Source organism: Nannospalax galili, unplaced genomic scaffold (assembly GCF_000622305.1).
Source record: "Nannospalax galili isolate Female #2095 unplaced genomic scaffold, S.galili_v1.0 scaffold1316, whole genome shotgun sequence".
In the NCBI taxonomy this organism is placed as follows: Eukaryota; Metazoa; Chordata; class Mammalia; order Rodentia; family Spalacidae; genus Nannospalax; species Nannospalax galili.
Window position 1 is genome coordinate 981,016 of NW_008337765.1, and position 17,603 is coordinate 998,618.

At 41.4% G+C, this 17,603-nt stretch overlaps 1 protein-coding gene across 1 annotated transcript in view; it reads right to left on the reverse strand.

Moving 5' to 3' along the window:
* Positions 1-17,603, reverse strand: part of Clybl (citrate lyase beta like) — a 257,037-nt gene that overhangs the window by 83,577 nt on the left and 155,857 nt on the right. The window contains exon 2 of the mRNA XM_008832726.3: positions 12,863-13,049. Coding sequence (XP_008830948.1) covers positions 12,863-13,049 — 187 coding nt within the window. The remainder of the gene's footprint in view (positions 1-12,862; positions 13,050-17,603) is intronic.

Genomic DNA, 17,603 nt, shown 5'->3' on the forward strand with positions numbered 1-17,603 from the left:
ATATTCTAAACACATAGTAACTCCCAAATAAGCATGACAAATGTATGATTCAAAAGGGACTATAATTTCCACAACATGGTTAATGTTGAGTCAACACATACATGAACAATAATTATAGTATGCTCATCACATCAAATTCACTTATTCATCAGATATGTGCTGTGTAACTGCAATGTATGGGGCACTCTGGTAGGTTGTGGGAATACAATGGAATTTTCTTTACAAAGTCAAGGGACGTAGACATAAAACAAGCCATTCTACTGAAGTGTTGTGGCTGTCGGGGTGGAAGGTAACCCAACCAATATTTTTTGGTTTTGTTTTTGGAGACAGGGTCTCATGTAGCTCAAGCTGATCTCCAATTTTCTAGTTAGGTTTGTATAGCCAAAACTGGCCTTGAACTCCTGATCCTCCTGCTTCCACCTCCCAAGTACTGGGATTATAGGTGTGTGCTACCATGCCTGGGTTTATGCAGTACCAGGGAGAAAATCCAAGGCTTCATGCATGCTCAGCAAACACTCTACCAATATATCTTTATCCCCCCACAATCAGTTTTCCCTTCTCCTTCTGGCTCTCTGCCAACCCACAGCAAACATCCTGGTTCCTTGGATAGGGAACCCTGGTTCACTCTGTTAGGACAGTGTTGAACAAGCAAAAATCCTCAAAAATTCTGTATGGCTCTGTTAATAATAATTCTGATCAAATGCAGTGATCAAAAGTACAGCTCTGAGGTGAGGGCTGCCTGACTTTCCCACTTCTCAGCTGTATGACCTTCAGTGAATTTGTTGACCTCTCTGTATTCTGCTTTGCCTATTTGTCAAGGTGAATGAGAAAAGTTCCTAAGAGAATGAGCTGAGTTAATCCACACAGGACACTTAGAAATTGTGAGGACTGATATGTTCTCTAGAATGACTCAGACCACTGTCAGCACCATGGTCAGCTCCAAGACTTAGGCTGGGCAGAGGCTGAAAAGAACAATGGTGGAAATTGCCTTCGATTCTGGACTAGGCCTGATTCAAGGGACCACGATCCTTCATCTAAACCCAGGGTGTGATAATGCTTGTCCCCCTCCTGACTCTCAAAGTTGTAGACTTGACTCCAAACTTGGGCCTTTTATATCCACCCACTTCAGTCTCCCTTTGTCCTGCCTGTAATGGACCAGGTTTTCCTAATATTGGCTTCTAACTGAACAGTTGCAGAAAAGAGATGCTCTCAATAATTCATCCCTATTCCCGGAAGGCTCCTGACACTGTGATAGAGGGATTATGCCATGTGGATAAAATGACTGATGAGAGGTCTACTGGTGTTCAACACTACCCAAGGAGGCTCCAAGAACTCATCTTTGATAGAGAGCTTGAGATGTCTTTGGGAAACCCACTTTCATCTCAGGTCAGCTCTCTACTCATCTTTCTCCTTAGTGTTTTGAACTCTTCTGACATGTGCCTAGGGAGTCTCTTCTAATATGTTCTTGTAGCTAACCAGAAACTTGCCCAAGAATACATTGCTGTTTGACTACACATGGCCAGGAGTTCAGGGATTCAGTTACTAACTTCTAGAGGTTAATTTTAGACCAGTGATTGCATGACATGTGGAAGGTTGAAAACACAAATGTATTTGAAAGAGAAGGAAGATCTTTAACAGAAAGTTACGCCTTCCTTTGGATTATTTCTTGAGTTGGCATTCATCCTTGGTAAGCCACACCAGATTTTTACCAAAAAATACCATCTTTGCCAGACTAAGAATCTAACCATGATGACTGTCACACACACACACACACACACACACACACACCCGCGAGAATCTGAAATATTTAAAAGTATGGCAAAAGTGTGGCATTATTTCTTAATTGTCTCTGTAAATACCACCACGTTTTAATAGTAAGTCAATGGGCACTTATTATTTTGCTATGAATTACAGCCAGTGAAGCAGAAAGCAAAACAATGACAAAAATAAGGCTGGAAGATGAATCAGTGGGTAAACACTTGCTGCTGGGCAAGCACAAGGACCCGAGTTCAGATCCCCAGAATCCATTTAACACTGGATGCAGTAACACAGAGAGGGGAGGCGGAGACAGGGGGATCCTCTGAAGGTAGTACGTCAGTTAGCCTGGTATACGCAGCAGGAAAGCAAAGAGAGGCCCTGTCTCAAACAAAGGGGAAGGCAAAGAGCAACACTCACAGGTGTCTTCTGACCTGCGCACCATGTTATAGCATGCACATCTGCATACATACACACAAATGTGTACACACACATCATACACATACACACAAGATTTTGAAACAAACTTTACTTTTTTATATTCTGCATAGTCCTCTGCTAAATTTCATGCTCTCTCTGTTTTGGTGGTAGCTATACATATTGGGTTGGTTAAGAGACTTAGCAAACAAACTTCTTGGGCCTATTTTGTGAAAAATTATTGTGGTTTTTCCCTCATGCTTAAAGAAAAAAAGCATGGGCTGGAGAGCTGGTTCAGCAGTTAAGAGCACTGACTGCTCTTACAGAGGACGTGGGTTTGATTCCCAGCACCTACATGGCAGCTAACAACCATCCATAAGTCTAGTTCCAGGGGATCTGATGCCCTCTTCTGACCTCTGTGGGCATTGCACGACATGAGTACACTTACATACATGCAGGCAATACACATAAAATAAAATAAATAATTTTTTTAAAAAAGCAAAGGTTTAGTAAGTATAAAGGGGTGTGTGTGTGTGTGTGTGTGTGTGTGTGTGTGTGTGTGTGTCTATTGCTGAGAATCAAATCCAGGCCTTTGTATATTCTAGGTGAGCACTCTACCAAATGAGCTAATCTGCAGACCAAGTTTGATGATTTTTCCTTGTCCCTAAGATATCCCTTGTTTATTGCATTTTAGAATAACTATAGTCTCACATTCATCCATTCATTGTGTTTAAGTGATCACTAAAAACATTTCATTTCCCTAAGTGCTGTGGTTTTTTTCATCCTATGTGCAGTATTCATGTTTATAAAGCCTGAGATCATTAAAGCCTACATTCTTTTTATTTTTTTAATATTAATTTGGCATGTGTGGCATGTGTATACATGTGTGGTGTGTGTACATGCAATGTACATATATGTGGAGTATAGTATGCATGTATGTGGAGGTCAGAGATTGATGTCAGGTGTCTTCTTCAATGCACCTTAGTTTTTGAGACAGGGTCTCTCACTGAACCCAGAGCTCAGCAATTTGGCTAGCCTGGCTAGCTATCGATCTCTAGGGATCCTTCTCTCTCTGCCTCCCCAGTGCTGTAATTACCGGCATGTGTTAGTGCCCAACTTTAAAAAAAATGGGTATGAGGAATCGAACTCAGGTCCTCATGCTTGTATAGCAAGCACTTTACCAAGTGAGCCATGTCTCCAGCCCATTTTTAACCTTAATTTTAAGGTAGAATGTAGAGATCTGTTTCATTGGCCAGGCTCAGCTTTCTGCAGTCAGATACATGGTATTGTAGAGCATCGTCAGTCTTAATTGGATTCCTAGGAATTGCAGAAAAAGAAATAACTGACAATTTAAAGGCCTCATCTCTTTGTGAAGAGATTTTGTTGAGCTCGTTAAATAGAAATTGCTGACTATTATGACTTTGCATTAAGAAGATGCCAGGTTTGAAGAATAAAACAACGACAGAGAAAAAGCATTTGTTTGCTTTTGTTTTTCACAATTACTCCTCAAGGGGGAAAGGTTATTTAAGGGTATGAAGGGATTAATAAAGACTGAAAACACTTCACTACTTTTACAAAAACCTAGATAGGTTTTTATATCAGAACCTTTAAGGATCAAAAAGACCTTGCAGAGTTCCTAAGCACAGTTCAGGTTTCCATACTGTTCTGAAAAGACTCACAGATACCCCAATTGCTATTGAAGAAATCTCCCAAGCTCTTAAGTCTTTTAATAAAGGCGAGGCACCTGGGAGTGGACCTTCCCATCCTAATCCACACCCCTATTGAAGAGGAGTCGGCTTCCTGTGCCCCTGAACACATTTAATCACTTACTGCACATCCTCTCGCTTTCTCTCTGTGGGGAGAACTCACCTAGCCACTCTCCTCATTTTTTTCCAACAAAAAGGACAGTGTTGAGCCATCTAAAATCTAGCCAAATGAATGTGTGTGTGTGTATGTGTGTGTGTGTGTGTGTGTGTGTGAGAGAGAGAGAGAGAGAGAGAGAGAGAGAGAGAGGCATAAGGAGAAACGCGAGTTTACTGTATATGAACTGTAGGGGTGTGTGTGTGTGTGTGTGTGTGTGTGTGTGTACAAGAGAAGAAGGACCAGTGACAGCCAAAAACATATGCTCAGGGTGGAAAAGGGTCTTCCATCTGTTTGGCAATGAGAAGCATTATAGAGATACTGGAGAATTAAATAGTTTAAAATGATGTGTGGTGGTTGGATGTGTGGCTCAGTGGTAGAGCACTTGCCTAGCATGGGGAGGCCTAGGTTCCATCCCAATAACTGCAAAAAAGAAAAAAATAAAGAAGTATCAAGAAAGCATATTTATATTTACTGAGGTATAAAATACTCTCCTTATTGTTATGAGAAAATACATGACAAAATCAATTTAAGGAAATGGTTTTCTGGCTGGCAGTTTGATGGTGCAGTTGTCATGACAGGGAAGGTGTGGTGGCAGGAGATTGAGGCAGCTGTTCACATTTTATGCCCAATCAGGAAGCAGAGAGATGGACGCTGTACTCAGCTCACTTTCTCCTTTTCATTCATTCCAGGACCCCAGCCCATGGAATGGTGCTGCCCACATTCAGGCTGGGTCTTCCCACCTCAGTTGACCCAATCTAAAAAACTGCTTACAGATATTGCCGGAGGCTTGTCTCTTGAGTGATTCTAGATCCTGTCTAGCTAATAATCAGTATCAACCATCACTATCATGATTAGCCAATAACCTTGGTTGATATCTGGTGGCTCTAACAAGCAAATGGGATGCCTATGTGGTTCAGTGGTGCGTCAGGTATTAGAGGAACCTCTATAGGAATTCCTGTTTGGAGAAGTATTCCAGAAGAGCTTACGGTGGGGGACAGAAATGCTCAAAGCTGCCTCCACTGTTTACCCCCCTACCCCCATAGCTAACCTGCTTCACATCTCCAAGGTATCTTTCTATCCAGAATAGAGATACAAGAGAAGCCTTGACACAACAGCCTGGTGATATATATGTGCCCTGGAGTCTGCTAAAGTCCTAACAGTCACTTAGAAGACATGTGCCTTCTTCCTGCTTTTCAAGACAGAGGACAGCTGCAACAAACCAACTCTGTACTAGAAGACATGGTCCTCTATCAGGTAGAGTGGATGGTCCTAGGACCACTCTGCTGTGATGTTGACCCTCCCCACATTCCCCACTCACCCTTGGCTACCTTCCTGTTTACTCGAAATGAGAGGCCCACCCGAAGTAGCCTCACCCAGGAACTGCCTGTCCCCAGCGGCCCACAGGCTTCTTCACACAGTCCCATTTTCCTGCTGTCCTTGGTCTTTTCTTACTCCTCCTCTTCCCAGAATTTTTCAAAAACCTAGGTTCCACCCTACATCCTTCCCTAGCATATAGCAACCACATAAAACCAGGCACAGAAGTGCATGCCTGTAATTCAAGCACTAAGAGGCAGAGGAAGCAGGAATTAGAAGTTCAAGGTTATCTAAGCTAGTAGCCAACTTCAAGGCCAGCCTGGGATATAGGTCTCAAAGACAAAACACAAAGTCAGGAGTGGTGGCACATGCATTTAATCCCAGCAAAGGTAGAGACAGGTAGATCTCTGTGAGTTTGAGGCCAGCCTGGTCTACATGTGGTGAGTCCAAGGTCAGCCAGAGCTACACAATGAGACTCTCTCAAAACATCAAAAATAAAAAACAAAAACAAACAAAAAAATCAAACACAACAAAAAATCCACTTAGAATCAAAAAAAAAATATATTCCTATAGACCTAAATTTTGGATTACAACTATTTAATCTTCTACCTGTATTACTGCTAGTCTTTGATTCCTGCAAGATGGAAATCAAGCAACCATATCTCTTTTGCCTATCACAGTGCCTGATTGAGTGCAATATTTACTTAGATTTACATAAATTTACATAAATTTAAATGATTAAATAATTGTTTAAATATCACTTAGCTGAAAAAGCAGCCCTGATAGCATGACTCTACTCCCTCAACTCCTGCCTCATCAGCTTTACCCAGTGTCCTGCTGATTACCCACAGTTCTGTGCATTATTTGTTATATTTGTATGGTGACCCATCAAGCAGTGGCATAGACATTCCCTTGTCTCCTGCATTTAAGCATGAGGAGAGGAAAAGAGATGGGGGCATCTTTTCCAGCATCCATGCTTGGGAAGGTGAGCTGATAGTGCTACTCGACATGGAGGCGCTACTTAAACACAAATTGGATTAGCAGGACAGGATTAGGGTCTGCTGGAAGGTATTATGCACTCATGAGCTGCTCGGTGGAAACTCTCATTGTTTCCACGGTAAGCCTACACTCCGTTGAGAGCCAGTCAAATGAAATATGGAGTCAATCTATTACTAAAGAATAGAAATGGCCAGGCATGGTGTCGCATGCCTTTAATCCCAGCACTTGGGAGGCAGAGGCAGGTGGATCTTTGTGAGTTCAAGGCCAGCCTGATCTACATAGTGAGTTCCAGGACAGCTGGGACTACAAGGAGACCCTGTCTCAAAAAGACGAAAAAAAAAAAAAAGAAAAGAAGTGGAATATACAATGAAATGACTACATTTTAATAATCTAAGAAAGATGAATTAGGTCATAGTTCAGATTTGTAAAACTCTAGATCATCTGAAAGAAGTTTAATTTGGATTTCTTTCTTAGAAAAATATGGGGCTGGAGAGATGGCTCAGTGGTTAGGAGTACTTGCTGTTCTTACAGAGGACCAGGGTTCAGTTCCCAGTTCCCACATGGCAGCTAACAACCATCCTTCCAGGGGAAGGATGTTCCAGGGGATCTGATGCCCTCTTCTGGCCTCCATGACCACATACATACAGGCAAAACACACACATGAAATAAAAACATAATTTTTTTTTTAAATGAACTCACTAAAACTGGTATCTAAGCTGGACATGGAGGCACATGCCTGTAATCCCTATACTTGAGAAGCAGAAGCAGTAGGATCAGGAGTTCAAAGTCACTGTTGGCTACATAGGGAGTTCCAGAGCTACAAGAGATCCTGTCTCAAAAAAAACCAAAAACAGGCCAGGTGTTGTGGCACAAGTCTTCAATCCCAGCATTCAGGAGGGAGAGGCAGGCAAATCTCTGCAAGTTTGAGACCAATCTGGTCTACACAGTGGGCTCCAGGCCAGCCAGGGTTGTATAGTGAGATCCCACCTCAAAACCAAAACAAAATAAAACAAAAAACCTATCTTCTCCACCAACAATACTACTTAAATAAGAAAAATGACTACACGAAACTTCAAGAAAGAAAAAAGTGCAATATATATGAGAAATTTTACACCTACCTGGACATTTCAGATGAATTAAGGTTACCAGTTCTAAATAAATTACAATTCCAAGGCACCAAAAGAATTAATAGGTATAAACAAAGAGCCCCTGCCTGCAAGCTTTAAAAAATCATGGCAAACTCAAAGTCAACAAATATTAGAGAGGCTAAGGCACTAGCCTCCCAAGAAAGGGGACGAGGGAAATTTCAGGGTATAAACACCAACAATGAGCTTGAGGCTGAATCCAGCAAAAGGTCTAGGCAATTCAGGGCTGAGGAATATAACTTAGTAGTAAAGTGCTTGCCTTCCACATGTGAAGCCTTGAGTTCAATCCCCAGTACTGAAAAACAAAAATCTAGGAAACTCAAATCTTCATTCTGCCACTTAATGGCAATGCAACCTTGGACATATTTGAAAACTTTAAATGAAATTACATATAAAAATAATATGTGCCAATGAAATAATGTAGGCAAATTCTAATTTATGTGATATAGCACCTATTACGAGGAAACTCAGTAAACCATTTTCTAAAACTTCGGATTGGAGAAGTAGCTCCAGTGGTGGAGAGCCTGCAATGCTCTTGCAGAGCACCTGAGTTTGGCTCCCAGCACCTACAACTCACAACTGTCTGTAACTCCAGTTCCAGGGGGATCCAACACCTCTGGCCTCCATGGGCACCGCATTCATGTACATATACCCACCCACAGACATACACATATATACATTAAAATAATAAATCCTTAAAATGTTTACCACTTGAAAAAAAAAAAGGTTGTAACAATCAGGTACTAACATGAGCTCACCAAGAACAATTCTCTGAGTTGGGCATAGTGGCACATGCCTTTAATCATTGGGAGACAGAGAAAGGTGGCTGTCTGTGAAATGAAGGCCAGCCTGGTCTCCATAGCAAGTTCCAGGCCACCTGGAAAAAAAAAAAGAACAAGGCACTGGAAAGATGACTCAGTAGTTAAGAACACTTACTGTTCTTCTAGAGGATCTAGGTTCGATTCCCAGCACCCACATAGCAGCTAACAACTATCCATAACTCCAGTTCCAGGGGATATGACGCCCTCTTCTGGCCTCTGCAGGGCATTGCATGCACATGGTGCACTTACATACATGTAGGCAAAACACCCATACACATTAAAATAAAAATAATAAAATATTTTTTTAAAAAAAGTTCAAGTCCTCTGGCTGGACATTGGTGGCCCACATCTTTAATCCCAGCATTTGAGAGGCAGAGACAGGTGGATCTCTGTAAATTCAAAGTCAGCTTGGTTTACATATTGAGTTCCAGGGCTAAATAGTTTGTCTCAGAACAAATAAACATGAATTAATCTCTGGGACCCCTCTCTGATGTTACTCCTCAAAACTTTGCTTGTACACACACACACACACACACACACACACACACACACACACACCTGCTAAACAACAGTTGGTAGAATGCCTGTCCTGAATGCATGAAGCCCTGGATTTGATCCCCAGCACTGCCAAACAAATAAACAAACAACAACAAACCCAAGTTTTATGTACTTGACTTCACTGGTGCATAGAAATATAAGATGAAAAGGTATCTTTACATACATCAGGGATGTACTTTCATTCTGAAAACAGCATTGACAGGAACCTTACAACAGGGGCTAGAGAGATGGCTCATTGGGTTAAAAAGCACTGGCTGCTCTTGCAGAGGACCTGGGTTTGTTTCCCAGCACCCATATGGCAGCTAACAACCATCAGTAACACCAGTTCCAGGGGATCAAATGCCCTCTTCTGACTTGTGTGGGCATTGCATAGGTACACATGCATGCATGCAGGTAATATACTCATACACATAAAATAAAAATAGTAAATAAAAAAAGAATCAGATAACAGCTTCATGAAAAGGCTGGATTTCAGAAGTTAGATGACTAGTAAATAACCATAGACGCAGGATTAATCATGAACATGACCTCTGTATGCCTCAGTTTCCATATTTGTCAAAGGAATATATAGTATCTCATTGAGTTGTCATGTAAATTAAAGTGCCTGACATTTAGTCAGCACCATGTAAATGTTTGTTAAATAAACTCAAACAGAAGTTCTTAATGGCATGCTTGCACAGTACTTGGCTCCAACTTCAACAGCTGCACTGGAAACTTGTTAAATTTTCATATGGCATGCTTGTCAAATGCTTAGATGATGTGTCAGATGATGAAACAAACCAAAATCCAAAAAAAGTCTTGACAGACTAGGATTATGAGATGAAATACAGATTAAATTAATGCCATCTCATGTCTTTGCTTCATTTCTGTTGCCAGGATAAAATACCCTCACAAAAGCAACTTAAGGAAGGAAGGGCTTATTTTAGCTCAAAGTTCAAGGTACAATCCATCCTGGGGAGCATTCAAGGTAGCAGGCGCTTGAAGCAGCCGGTCACATTACATCAGCAATCAGAAAGCACAGTGAATGTTATACCAGTGCTCAGCTCACTTTCCCCATTTTATAAGGTCCAGATCCCAGTTAGGGAATGGTGCCACCCACAGTGGGTGGGTCTTCCCAACTCAATTAATGTAATCAAGATAATTCCCTACAGGCATACACAAAGGCTCTTTTTCCAAGGTTTTCTAAATTCTGTCAACTTGACATCACTTAACCATGACACCTAGGTAGAAATTTTAACAACAAAATCCATATTTTTCTTTTTTCTTCAAATACTAAACTGGGGTGCTAGAGAGATGACTCAGAGGTTAAAAGCACTGGCTGCTCTTCCAGAAGACCCAGGTTCAAATCCTAGCACCCACATGGTGGCTAAGAACCATCCTTAGTTCCAGTTCCAGAGAACTGGATGCCCTTTCTGACCTCCATGGGCATTGCATGACATGGGTGCACTTACATACATGGAGGCAGTACACTCATACACATAAATAAAAATACATAAATAAAAATTTAAAAATACTAAACTGGCTTACCAGGACTTTCTATGGATTTTAAAGGGAATTTTAGTTAATTCTAACTCAACATGAAAAAAAGTGCATCTAGCAATTAATGCAATATTTGGCTGCATTAAGAGAATTGGAATATCCTAAAGACACCGCAGTGACTGCAGAGATAACTTAGTCTATACAGTGCTTGCTACAGAAGCATGAGGACCTGTGTTTAATCCTCAGCACCCACATAAAAGCCAAATGTACTGGGTGCTTATAATCCCAGCACTGAGAAGGTAGAGACAGACCGTGAGGATCACTGACCAGCAAGCCTAGCCTAATCTCCTAGCCAAGAAACTGTCTCATAAAACAAGGTAAGGTCAAGAACTGGAGAGATGGCTCAGTGGTTAAGAGTACTGGTTGCTCTTGCAGAGGAAGGCTGGGTTCCCAGCACCCACCTGGCAGCTAGTAACCATCCATAACTCCAGTTCTGGGTGATCCCAATCACATAAACAGATACTGTGTGAACATACACTTCAAGATGGTCACCGCAGTTTGCCCATGGTTAACTCTTCCTTCCCCTTCTCCTTAGGTTTCTCCTAACTAGCATCTCCTAATACTCTGGATACAGAATGGCTGAATACACAGACACACAATGAGGAAATGCAAGGCAGGGGTGAGCCACATTTCCAATTCATGTGGAGGATAGGAAACACCCGCATGTGGGTCTCAGGGGACAGTCTGAAGACTTAGAAGAAATATAATTAGAACTTTATCCAGGCTTCTAATGGCTCACTGTGCTACAATGCTAAAGTAAATTCTCTAATCGAGATTACTACAGGCTTTATCTAATCTGTTTCCTATAGGAAATCAAGCTACTCCCAGGCACTTTATCAAGTTTTTCTCTTAATAATCCCTGTCCCTGACAAAAGAAGATATTGTCATCCCCACAGTACAGATAAGAAATTGAGGCAAAGAAGTAACATGAATTGCCTGGGGTCACACAGAACTAGAATTACAATTTAGTATCTAATCTTAGAGCACCACTACCTGAGTTTGGGAGGGAGTACACTGGAATCATATTACAGCCTTGAAAAAAAAAAAAAAGTCTATTTTAATCTCTAGGAGAAAGAAGATTAATTATATTTTCCTTGGTGCATACCAAAAAAATGTTAAATAGACACTTTAGATTCCATACATTTATTCTAATCTTTTTCCAAATACCAGGAAGTCCTGGTTTTACCATTAGGATGATATGGGAAATTAACTATTCTTTTAATTAAGGCAAATATTTGTTTGCTAGAATCTCCAAGGGAAGCAATTAATCTGGAAAGTTGGACAGTACAGATAGGCTACTTCAGATCACTGGGAGCAAGATGAAACCCGACAGGCAGGAATCCAGATGGTCAAGGGACACAGTGGGTAAAGGAAGGTGGAGAAAGTGCGTTTCAACCAAAACTCATACTTAAGCTATTATTATAAAGATTTACATATTTCATCCAATTGTTGGATATGTCCATGTTCATTATAAAAAATCTTGAAACTAAAGTTAAACAAAACAAAATGAAACCAAAAGTATTCACTATTCAACCACCATACCATAAGAACCCTTTGTGCCTGGCATGGTGGCACAATCCTGTAATCCAGGGCTTGGCAGGCTGAGGCAGAATGATAGAAAGTTTGAGATCAGCTGGGGAACTATAACAAGAACCTGTCTCAAAAATCAAAGAAGAAATTTTTTGAAATTTAGGGGAGGAAGAGCAGAAGCAACTCATGTATCTGATCACAAACTGGCCAAGTTAGAAGGTACAAGCAACCCTAAGGTTCTGTGCACATTCCTTTAATTAAGCGGGGAAAACAGTGACTTATCCATGGAAGACTGCCTTATGTGTTTTTAGCATTTTCCCCAGATAATATAAGACCACAATTCAATATACCCACTGGTAGTAAGGAGAAATAAATACCTGGGACTGGAGAGATGGCTCAGTGGTTAAGAACACTGGCTGCTCTTGCAGAGGATCCAGGTTCAGTTCCCATCACCCACATGGTGGCTAACAACTGTCTGTAACTCCAGTTTCAAGGGCTCCAACACCCTCTTCTGACCTCTGTGGACACTACACCACACAGGTACACTTATATACATGTAGATAATATACCCATACACATAAAATAAAAAATAATAAATATTGAAAATTTTATACTATCATTCTAGAACTCTATCATTCACTTACTTAGACCAGCAAGTATCATGGGAAAAATTGATTACCTCTCTTTAATTATATGTATAAGTCACCTCTATTGAATGTCATGATTTTAAAATGTATTTTGATTGAATGCTTCCCTTTTCTCAGAGAAGACTTACACAGACCCAAAACTCATGTAAAGTGTGGGTCCAAAAAATGTTAGCAATCCACAAGGACAGCACAAGCTTTCCAAACAGTGAGTGATGTCACCCAAGAGCAGCGTACTTCAGCCCATCTTCTCCCCACCTGAGAATCAGGCTGTTACCTTTTTGTTCTCAGCCACACCATCCTCACAGTCCAGCACAGCACAGTCTACTTTCAGAGATGGAATCTTCTTTATTTTCTTTTCGTCATTGCCAGGCACGTAGAGCACTGCCCGCCGAGGGGTATACTTGTGATTAGACAAGGAGTTGTATCTAGGCCTACAGACACTGGCCACTAGAGATGTCTTCCTGCAGAAAACAGAACTGAGGTTAGTCCAAAATGGAATTTCTTTATCTATAAATATGTGAAAAATATTTTATTTAGTCACTTCATTCTGGCTTTTTTTTTTTTTTTTTTTTTTTTTTTTTTTTTTTTTTAAAAAAAAAAAAAAAAAAAAAAAAAAAGAGGACGATAAATCTTTCACTGTGATATATCAAAATAACCAGGCTGGCCTCGAACTCTCAGAGATCCCCCTGCCTCTGCCTCCCAAGTGCGGGAATTAAAGGCATGTGCCACCAAAGATTTATTTATTTATTCATTTGTGGGGGGTGTTTTTTTGAGACAGGGTCTCCCTGTTGCCCCAGCTGGCCTGGAACTCACTATATAGACCAGACTGGTATTGATCTCACAGAGATCCACCTGCTTCTGCCTCCTAAGTACTGGGATTAAAGGTGTATACCACCATGCCTGGCTTTTTAAAAATTTTTTAAATTATGTATATATGTGTGTCTGTGTTGGGGTATGTGTACATCAGTGCAGGTACTCACAGAGACCAGAGGAGGTCTTTGGATCCCCTGGAACTAGAGTTACAGGGTGCAGGTAGTAGACTCAGGTCCTCTGCAAGAACAGTATGTACTCTTAACCACTGAGCCATCTCACCAGCCCTATTTTGGCCTTTTGAGACAGGGTCTTGTTACGTAGCCTTGGCTGGCCTAGTAGTTACTATGGAACCCAGATTAACCTCAAATTCAGGGCAAGCCCTGGGGAAGGAAGAGAATCTAATTTAGACACTACCTTTTTAGATTCAAATGCTAAGTTCTCAACAATGTCAAAAAAAATCAGAAGGCATGCAAAGAAATAGAAAAATATGGGCCTGTGTAAGAGAAAAAACAGCTCAGTAGAAGCAGACTCCAAAGATCACCTGTCAGCACACCTACTTGACAAAGACATTAAAACAGCTGTCATGTTCTGGCTTTTGTTTTTTTTGACCAAGTCTTGCTGTGTAGCCCATATTGACTTGGAACTCAAGAACTTCCTGCCTTCCCCTTTTAAGTGCTGAGCTTACACTTGCTATTGTAGCAGTGGCCTGAGCCTCTTTGTGAGTGCCTATCAGTGATCAGAGCACAAATCCTTAGTATTTGAAGAATATGGATCTATTTTTGTTCACCTTGAGTCCTTCATACAGTATGCAAGTTATGTCCAACATATACACAGCTATCTAACATGTGACTAAGAGATGAAGGATGGTTAAAAAGGAAATTGACCCCAAGTAACTGCAATCTACCATTCAAGTGTTTCCCAAGAAATTGCAGATCTTCAATGGATTCCAGAATTTCAGGGCCCAGCATGGTGGCTCATGTCTATAATCCTAGTATTCAAGAGACAGAGGCATAAACTCAGTTGGTAGGGTGCTTGTCTACCATGCACAAAGGCTGGGGTTGATCCCCAGCACTGCATAAACTAAGTGTGGTGGCACATGCCTGTAATCCTGGTGCTTGGAAGGTGAGGCAGGAGGATGAGGAGTTCAGGATCATTTTGGATACATAGGAAATTTGAGGTCAGCCTAGGCAAGAGACTCTATTTAGGGGTAGGGGGGAAGCAAAGCATGAAGACCTTGAGTTTGAGTTCAGCCTGGGGCACATAGTGAGACTTGGCTCAAAAACACCAAAAAACAGAAACAAACAACAACAACAAACTCAATTCCAGTTTTCCAAAACTGGTAGGTTACACCTACAAGATTCTGCAGTGTTCCATGCCTGTAATCTAGGCACTGGGGAGGTGGAGACAGGAGGATCCCTGGGGGCTTGCTGGCCAACTTGTCTAACCAAATCAGTGCGCTCCAGGTTCAGTAAGAGACCCTGTCTCAAAGAATAAGGTGGATTAATCCCAGCAATCAGGAAGCCAAGGCAGGTAGGTCTCTGTGAGTTCAAGGCCAACCTGATCTACATAGTGAGCTCCAGGCCAGCCAGAGTTACAGAATAAGACCCTGTCTCTGGATAGAAAGACACCTGATGACAACCTCTGGCTTCCATATTCCATATGTGTGGAATATGTGCGCGCGCGCACACACACACACACACACACGCACGCACGCATGCACACACAAAAATATAATTGACACCTTCTTCTGGAGAGCTTGCACTGGTGGGTACTATGGTTTGGATAAGCTCTTAGTTTGGCCCCCTAATATAACATTTGCTCCACCAAGTGGTGATGTGAGAGGTAGTTCCTAGTGAGAGGCCCTTAGCTCATAGCAGGAGTGCCCTAAAAAATGATTAAGGTATTTTTGCTGGACCAAGTTAGTTCTGCAATAGGTTACCATGAATGAGTACACACAGCAATGCCTCAGCCTCTTCTGGCTTCCTGTCCTGCAGTTTGATCTCTCTTGTGTATTTTCTCACAGTGTGGTGCTGTCTCCTACAAGGGGGCAAAGCCACAGAGGCCCTCACCAGAGCCAGCATGTACAGTATGGACCTTTACTTCCAAAATTATCAGGCAAATAGACCTCCTTTCTTTATAAAGTTACCCATCACAACCACTTCATTATAGTAAAGAAAACATATTAATACAGTTAACTAACAAGCTCACACTAACTGTATACCTCTTCTAAGCAGTATAGGGAGATAAGAGACCACATTGGGCTGAAACATCTAAAATTACCATTTTGTAGGTTAAATTTTCAGTAATTTCATATCATTTGGCTTAATGTTTTATACCACATTATACTGCCACTTTAAACCTTTGAAAAGTTTTTATTAGCTTGTTTTCAGCCAATTATAAAAGAAATAAGAAAGGACTAATACCATTTCTGATAAATGTTTGAAATATAGAGAAAAGCATACAGAGGTAGAAAAGTCCTAACCCCAAATTCTACAAAGACATCCTGAACCATATCTCAAGGTATTTGCTTCTGGGTATTTCTCATTGAATGCTTCATAAAGTTAAGATACTGTTGTATAGCTGGACAGGGTGGTGCAAGCCTCTAATCCAAGCCCTCAAAGGGCAGAGGCAGGTGAATCTCTGTGAGATGGAGGTCAGCCTAGTCTACATAGCAAATTCCAGGCCAGCTAGGGCTACAGCGAGACGCTCTCTCAAAATAAACAAGAAAAAACAGCAACAACAAAAAACATAGATACTATTGTATGTCTATTATTCCATCCTCTACTTTAAACAGCAATAATGAGGCCAGCAAGAGGGCTCAGTGTGCAAAAGTGGCTTGGTGTACAAGCCTGGCAACCTGAATTCTAGCCCCAAAACCCACATAAGGGTGGAAGGAGAATATGGGCTTCCAAGGGTCTTTCTCACTTGCATCATGGTGTGCACACGTACGCGCACACACACACACATACACACAAAGCAATAATAAATAATTTAAATAAAATAACAATGGAAACAATCCTCATTTAATATTAGATATCTTTGTAAATATTTTCTCAGCTTTATTAAATTAGAGCTGACAGAATTGGATATATTCAAGGTATACTATGATGTTCTGATATAAATATACAATATAAAATTACCAGTCATAAAGATAATTGACATATCTGTTACCTTTCATAGTTGTATTTTAAGTGCATATGTGGTGAGAATAATTAAGATTTACTCTCAATACCTTTCAAGTATACAGTGCATTATTAACAAGTATAATCTCCAGCTGTGTTTAGCGCTCCATGACTCATTCCGCTTATGTCTGTACCCTTGGACCAACATTTCCCCAGTTTCTTTACCTTTCTTTCTTAACATCCTTCTCTATAATCCTGCTTGGTAATCAGCCTGCTACTATTGCAAAGAGGTGGTCATTGTGTGTGTGCATGTGTGTGTGCGTGTGCACACACACGAACACACAAGTCAGAGGAAAACTTCAGGAGTCGGTTCTCTCCTTCCACCATGTGGGTCCTGGGGATTGAACTCGAGATTGTCAGGCTTGGTGGCAAGTGCCTTTACTCACCGACCATAATGCTAGCCACAAGAAGCAGGTATACAGGATAGGCCTGCTGCTTTCCATCCTTGTTGGTATGGAAGAGCCAAGCGTTCATGCTGATTAGAGAAGATAATTTCCATTCTCTCCTCTTTGCCATCCTTGAGCCTTTCATCCAACCGATGAGCTGCCCCTTCTTTCCTCTGTTCTTCCTCCCTTCCCATAATACATTCATGCCCTGTTTAGGGCCCCCTCCACCTTTACCTAAATGACAAGGATGCCTATCATGTGTCTTTACTGACCCACTTTATTCTCTTGTTCCCTCATTCACTCACTGAACACTTAGTGAACACCCAATGGGTGACCAGCACTGAGTTTTGGCTAGCACACGTGGCAGCACGGATGTGCAGATTATAAGGTACCTCCTTGCCTTTTTGGTGGATAGAAGGACCAAAAGGCACCTCAGGGTCCCTCTGCAGCCTTGTCTGGGGCCTGGAGACAGTCTGTAGGTCAACCCTACTGTGCCTCTTGCCAGGTGCCTTGTCTAAGTCACACCCTGCACTACTGTATGAAAGGCTCTAGGCTGCAGGGGGCTAAACATGGTGGAAAGGTGACTCAAAAGCAACAAGGCCTACCCAGAAGTTCCAGAGGGACCCCTAGCAGA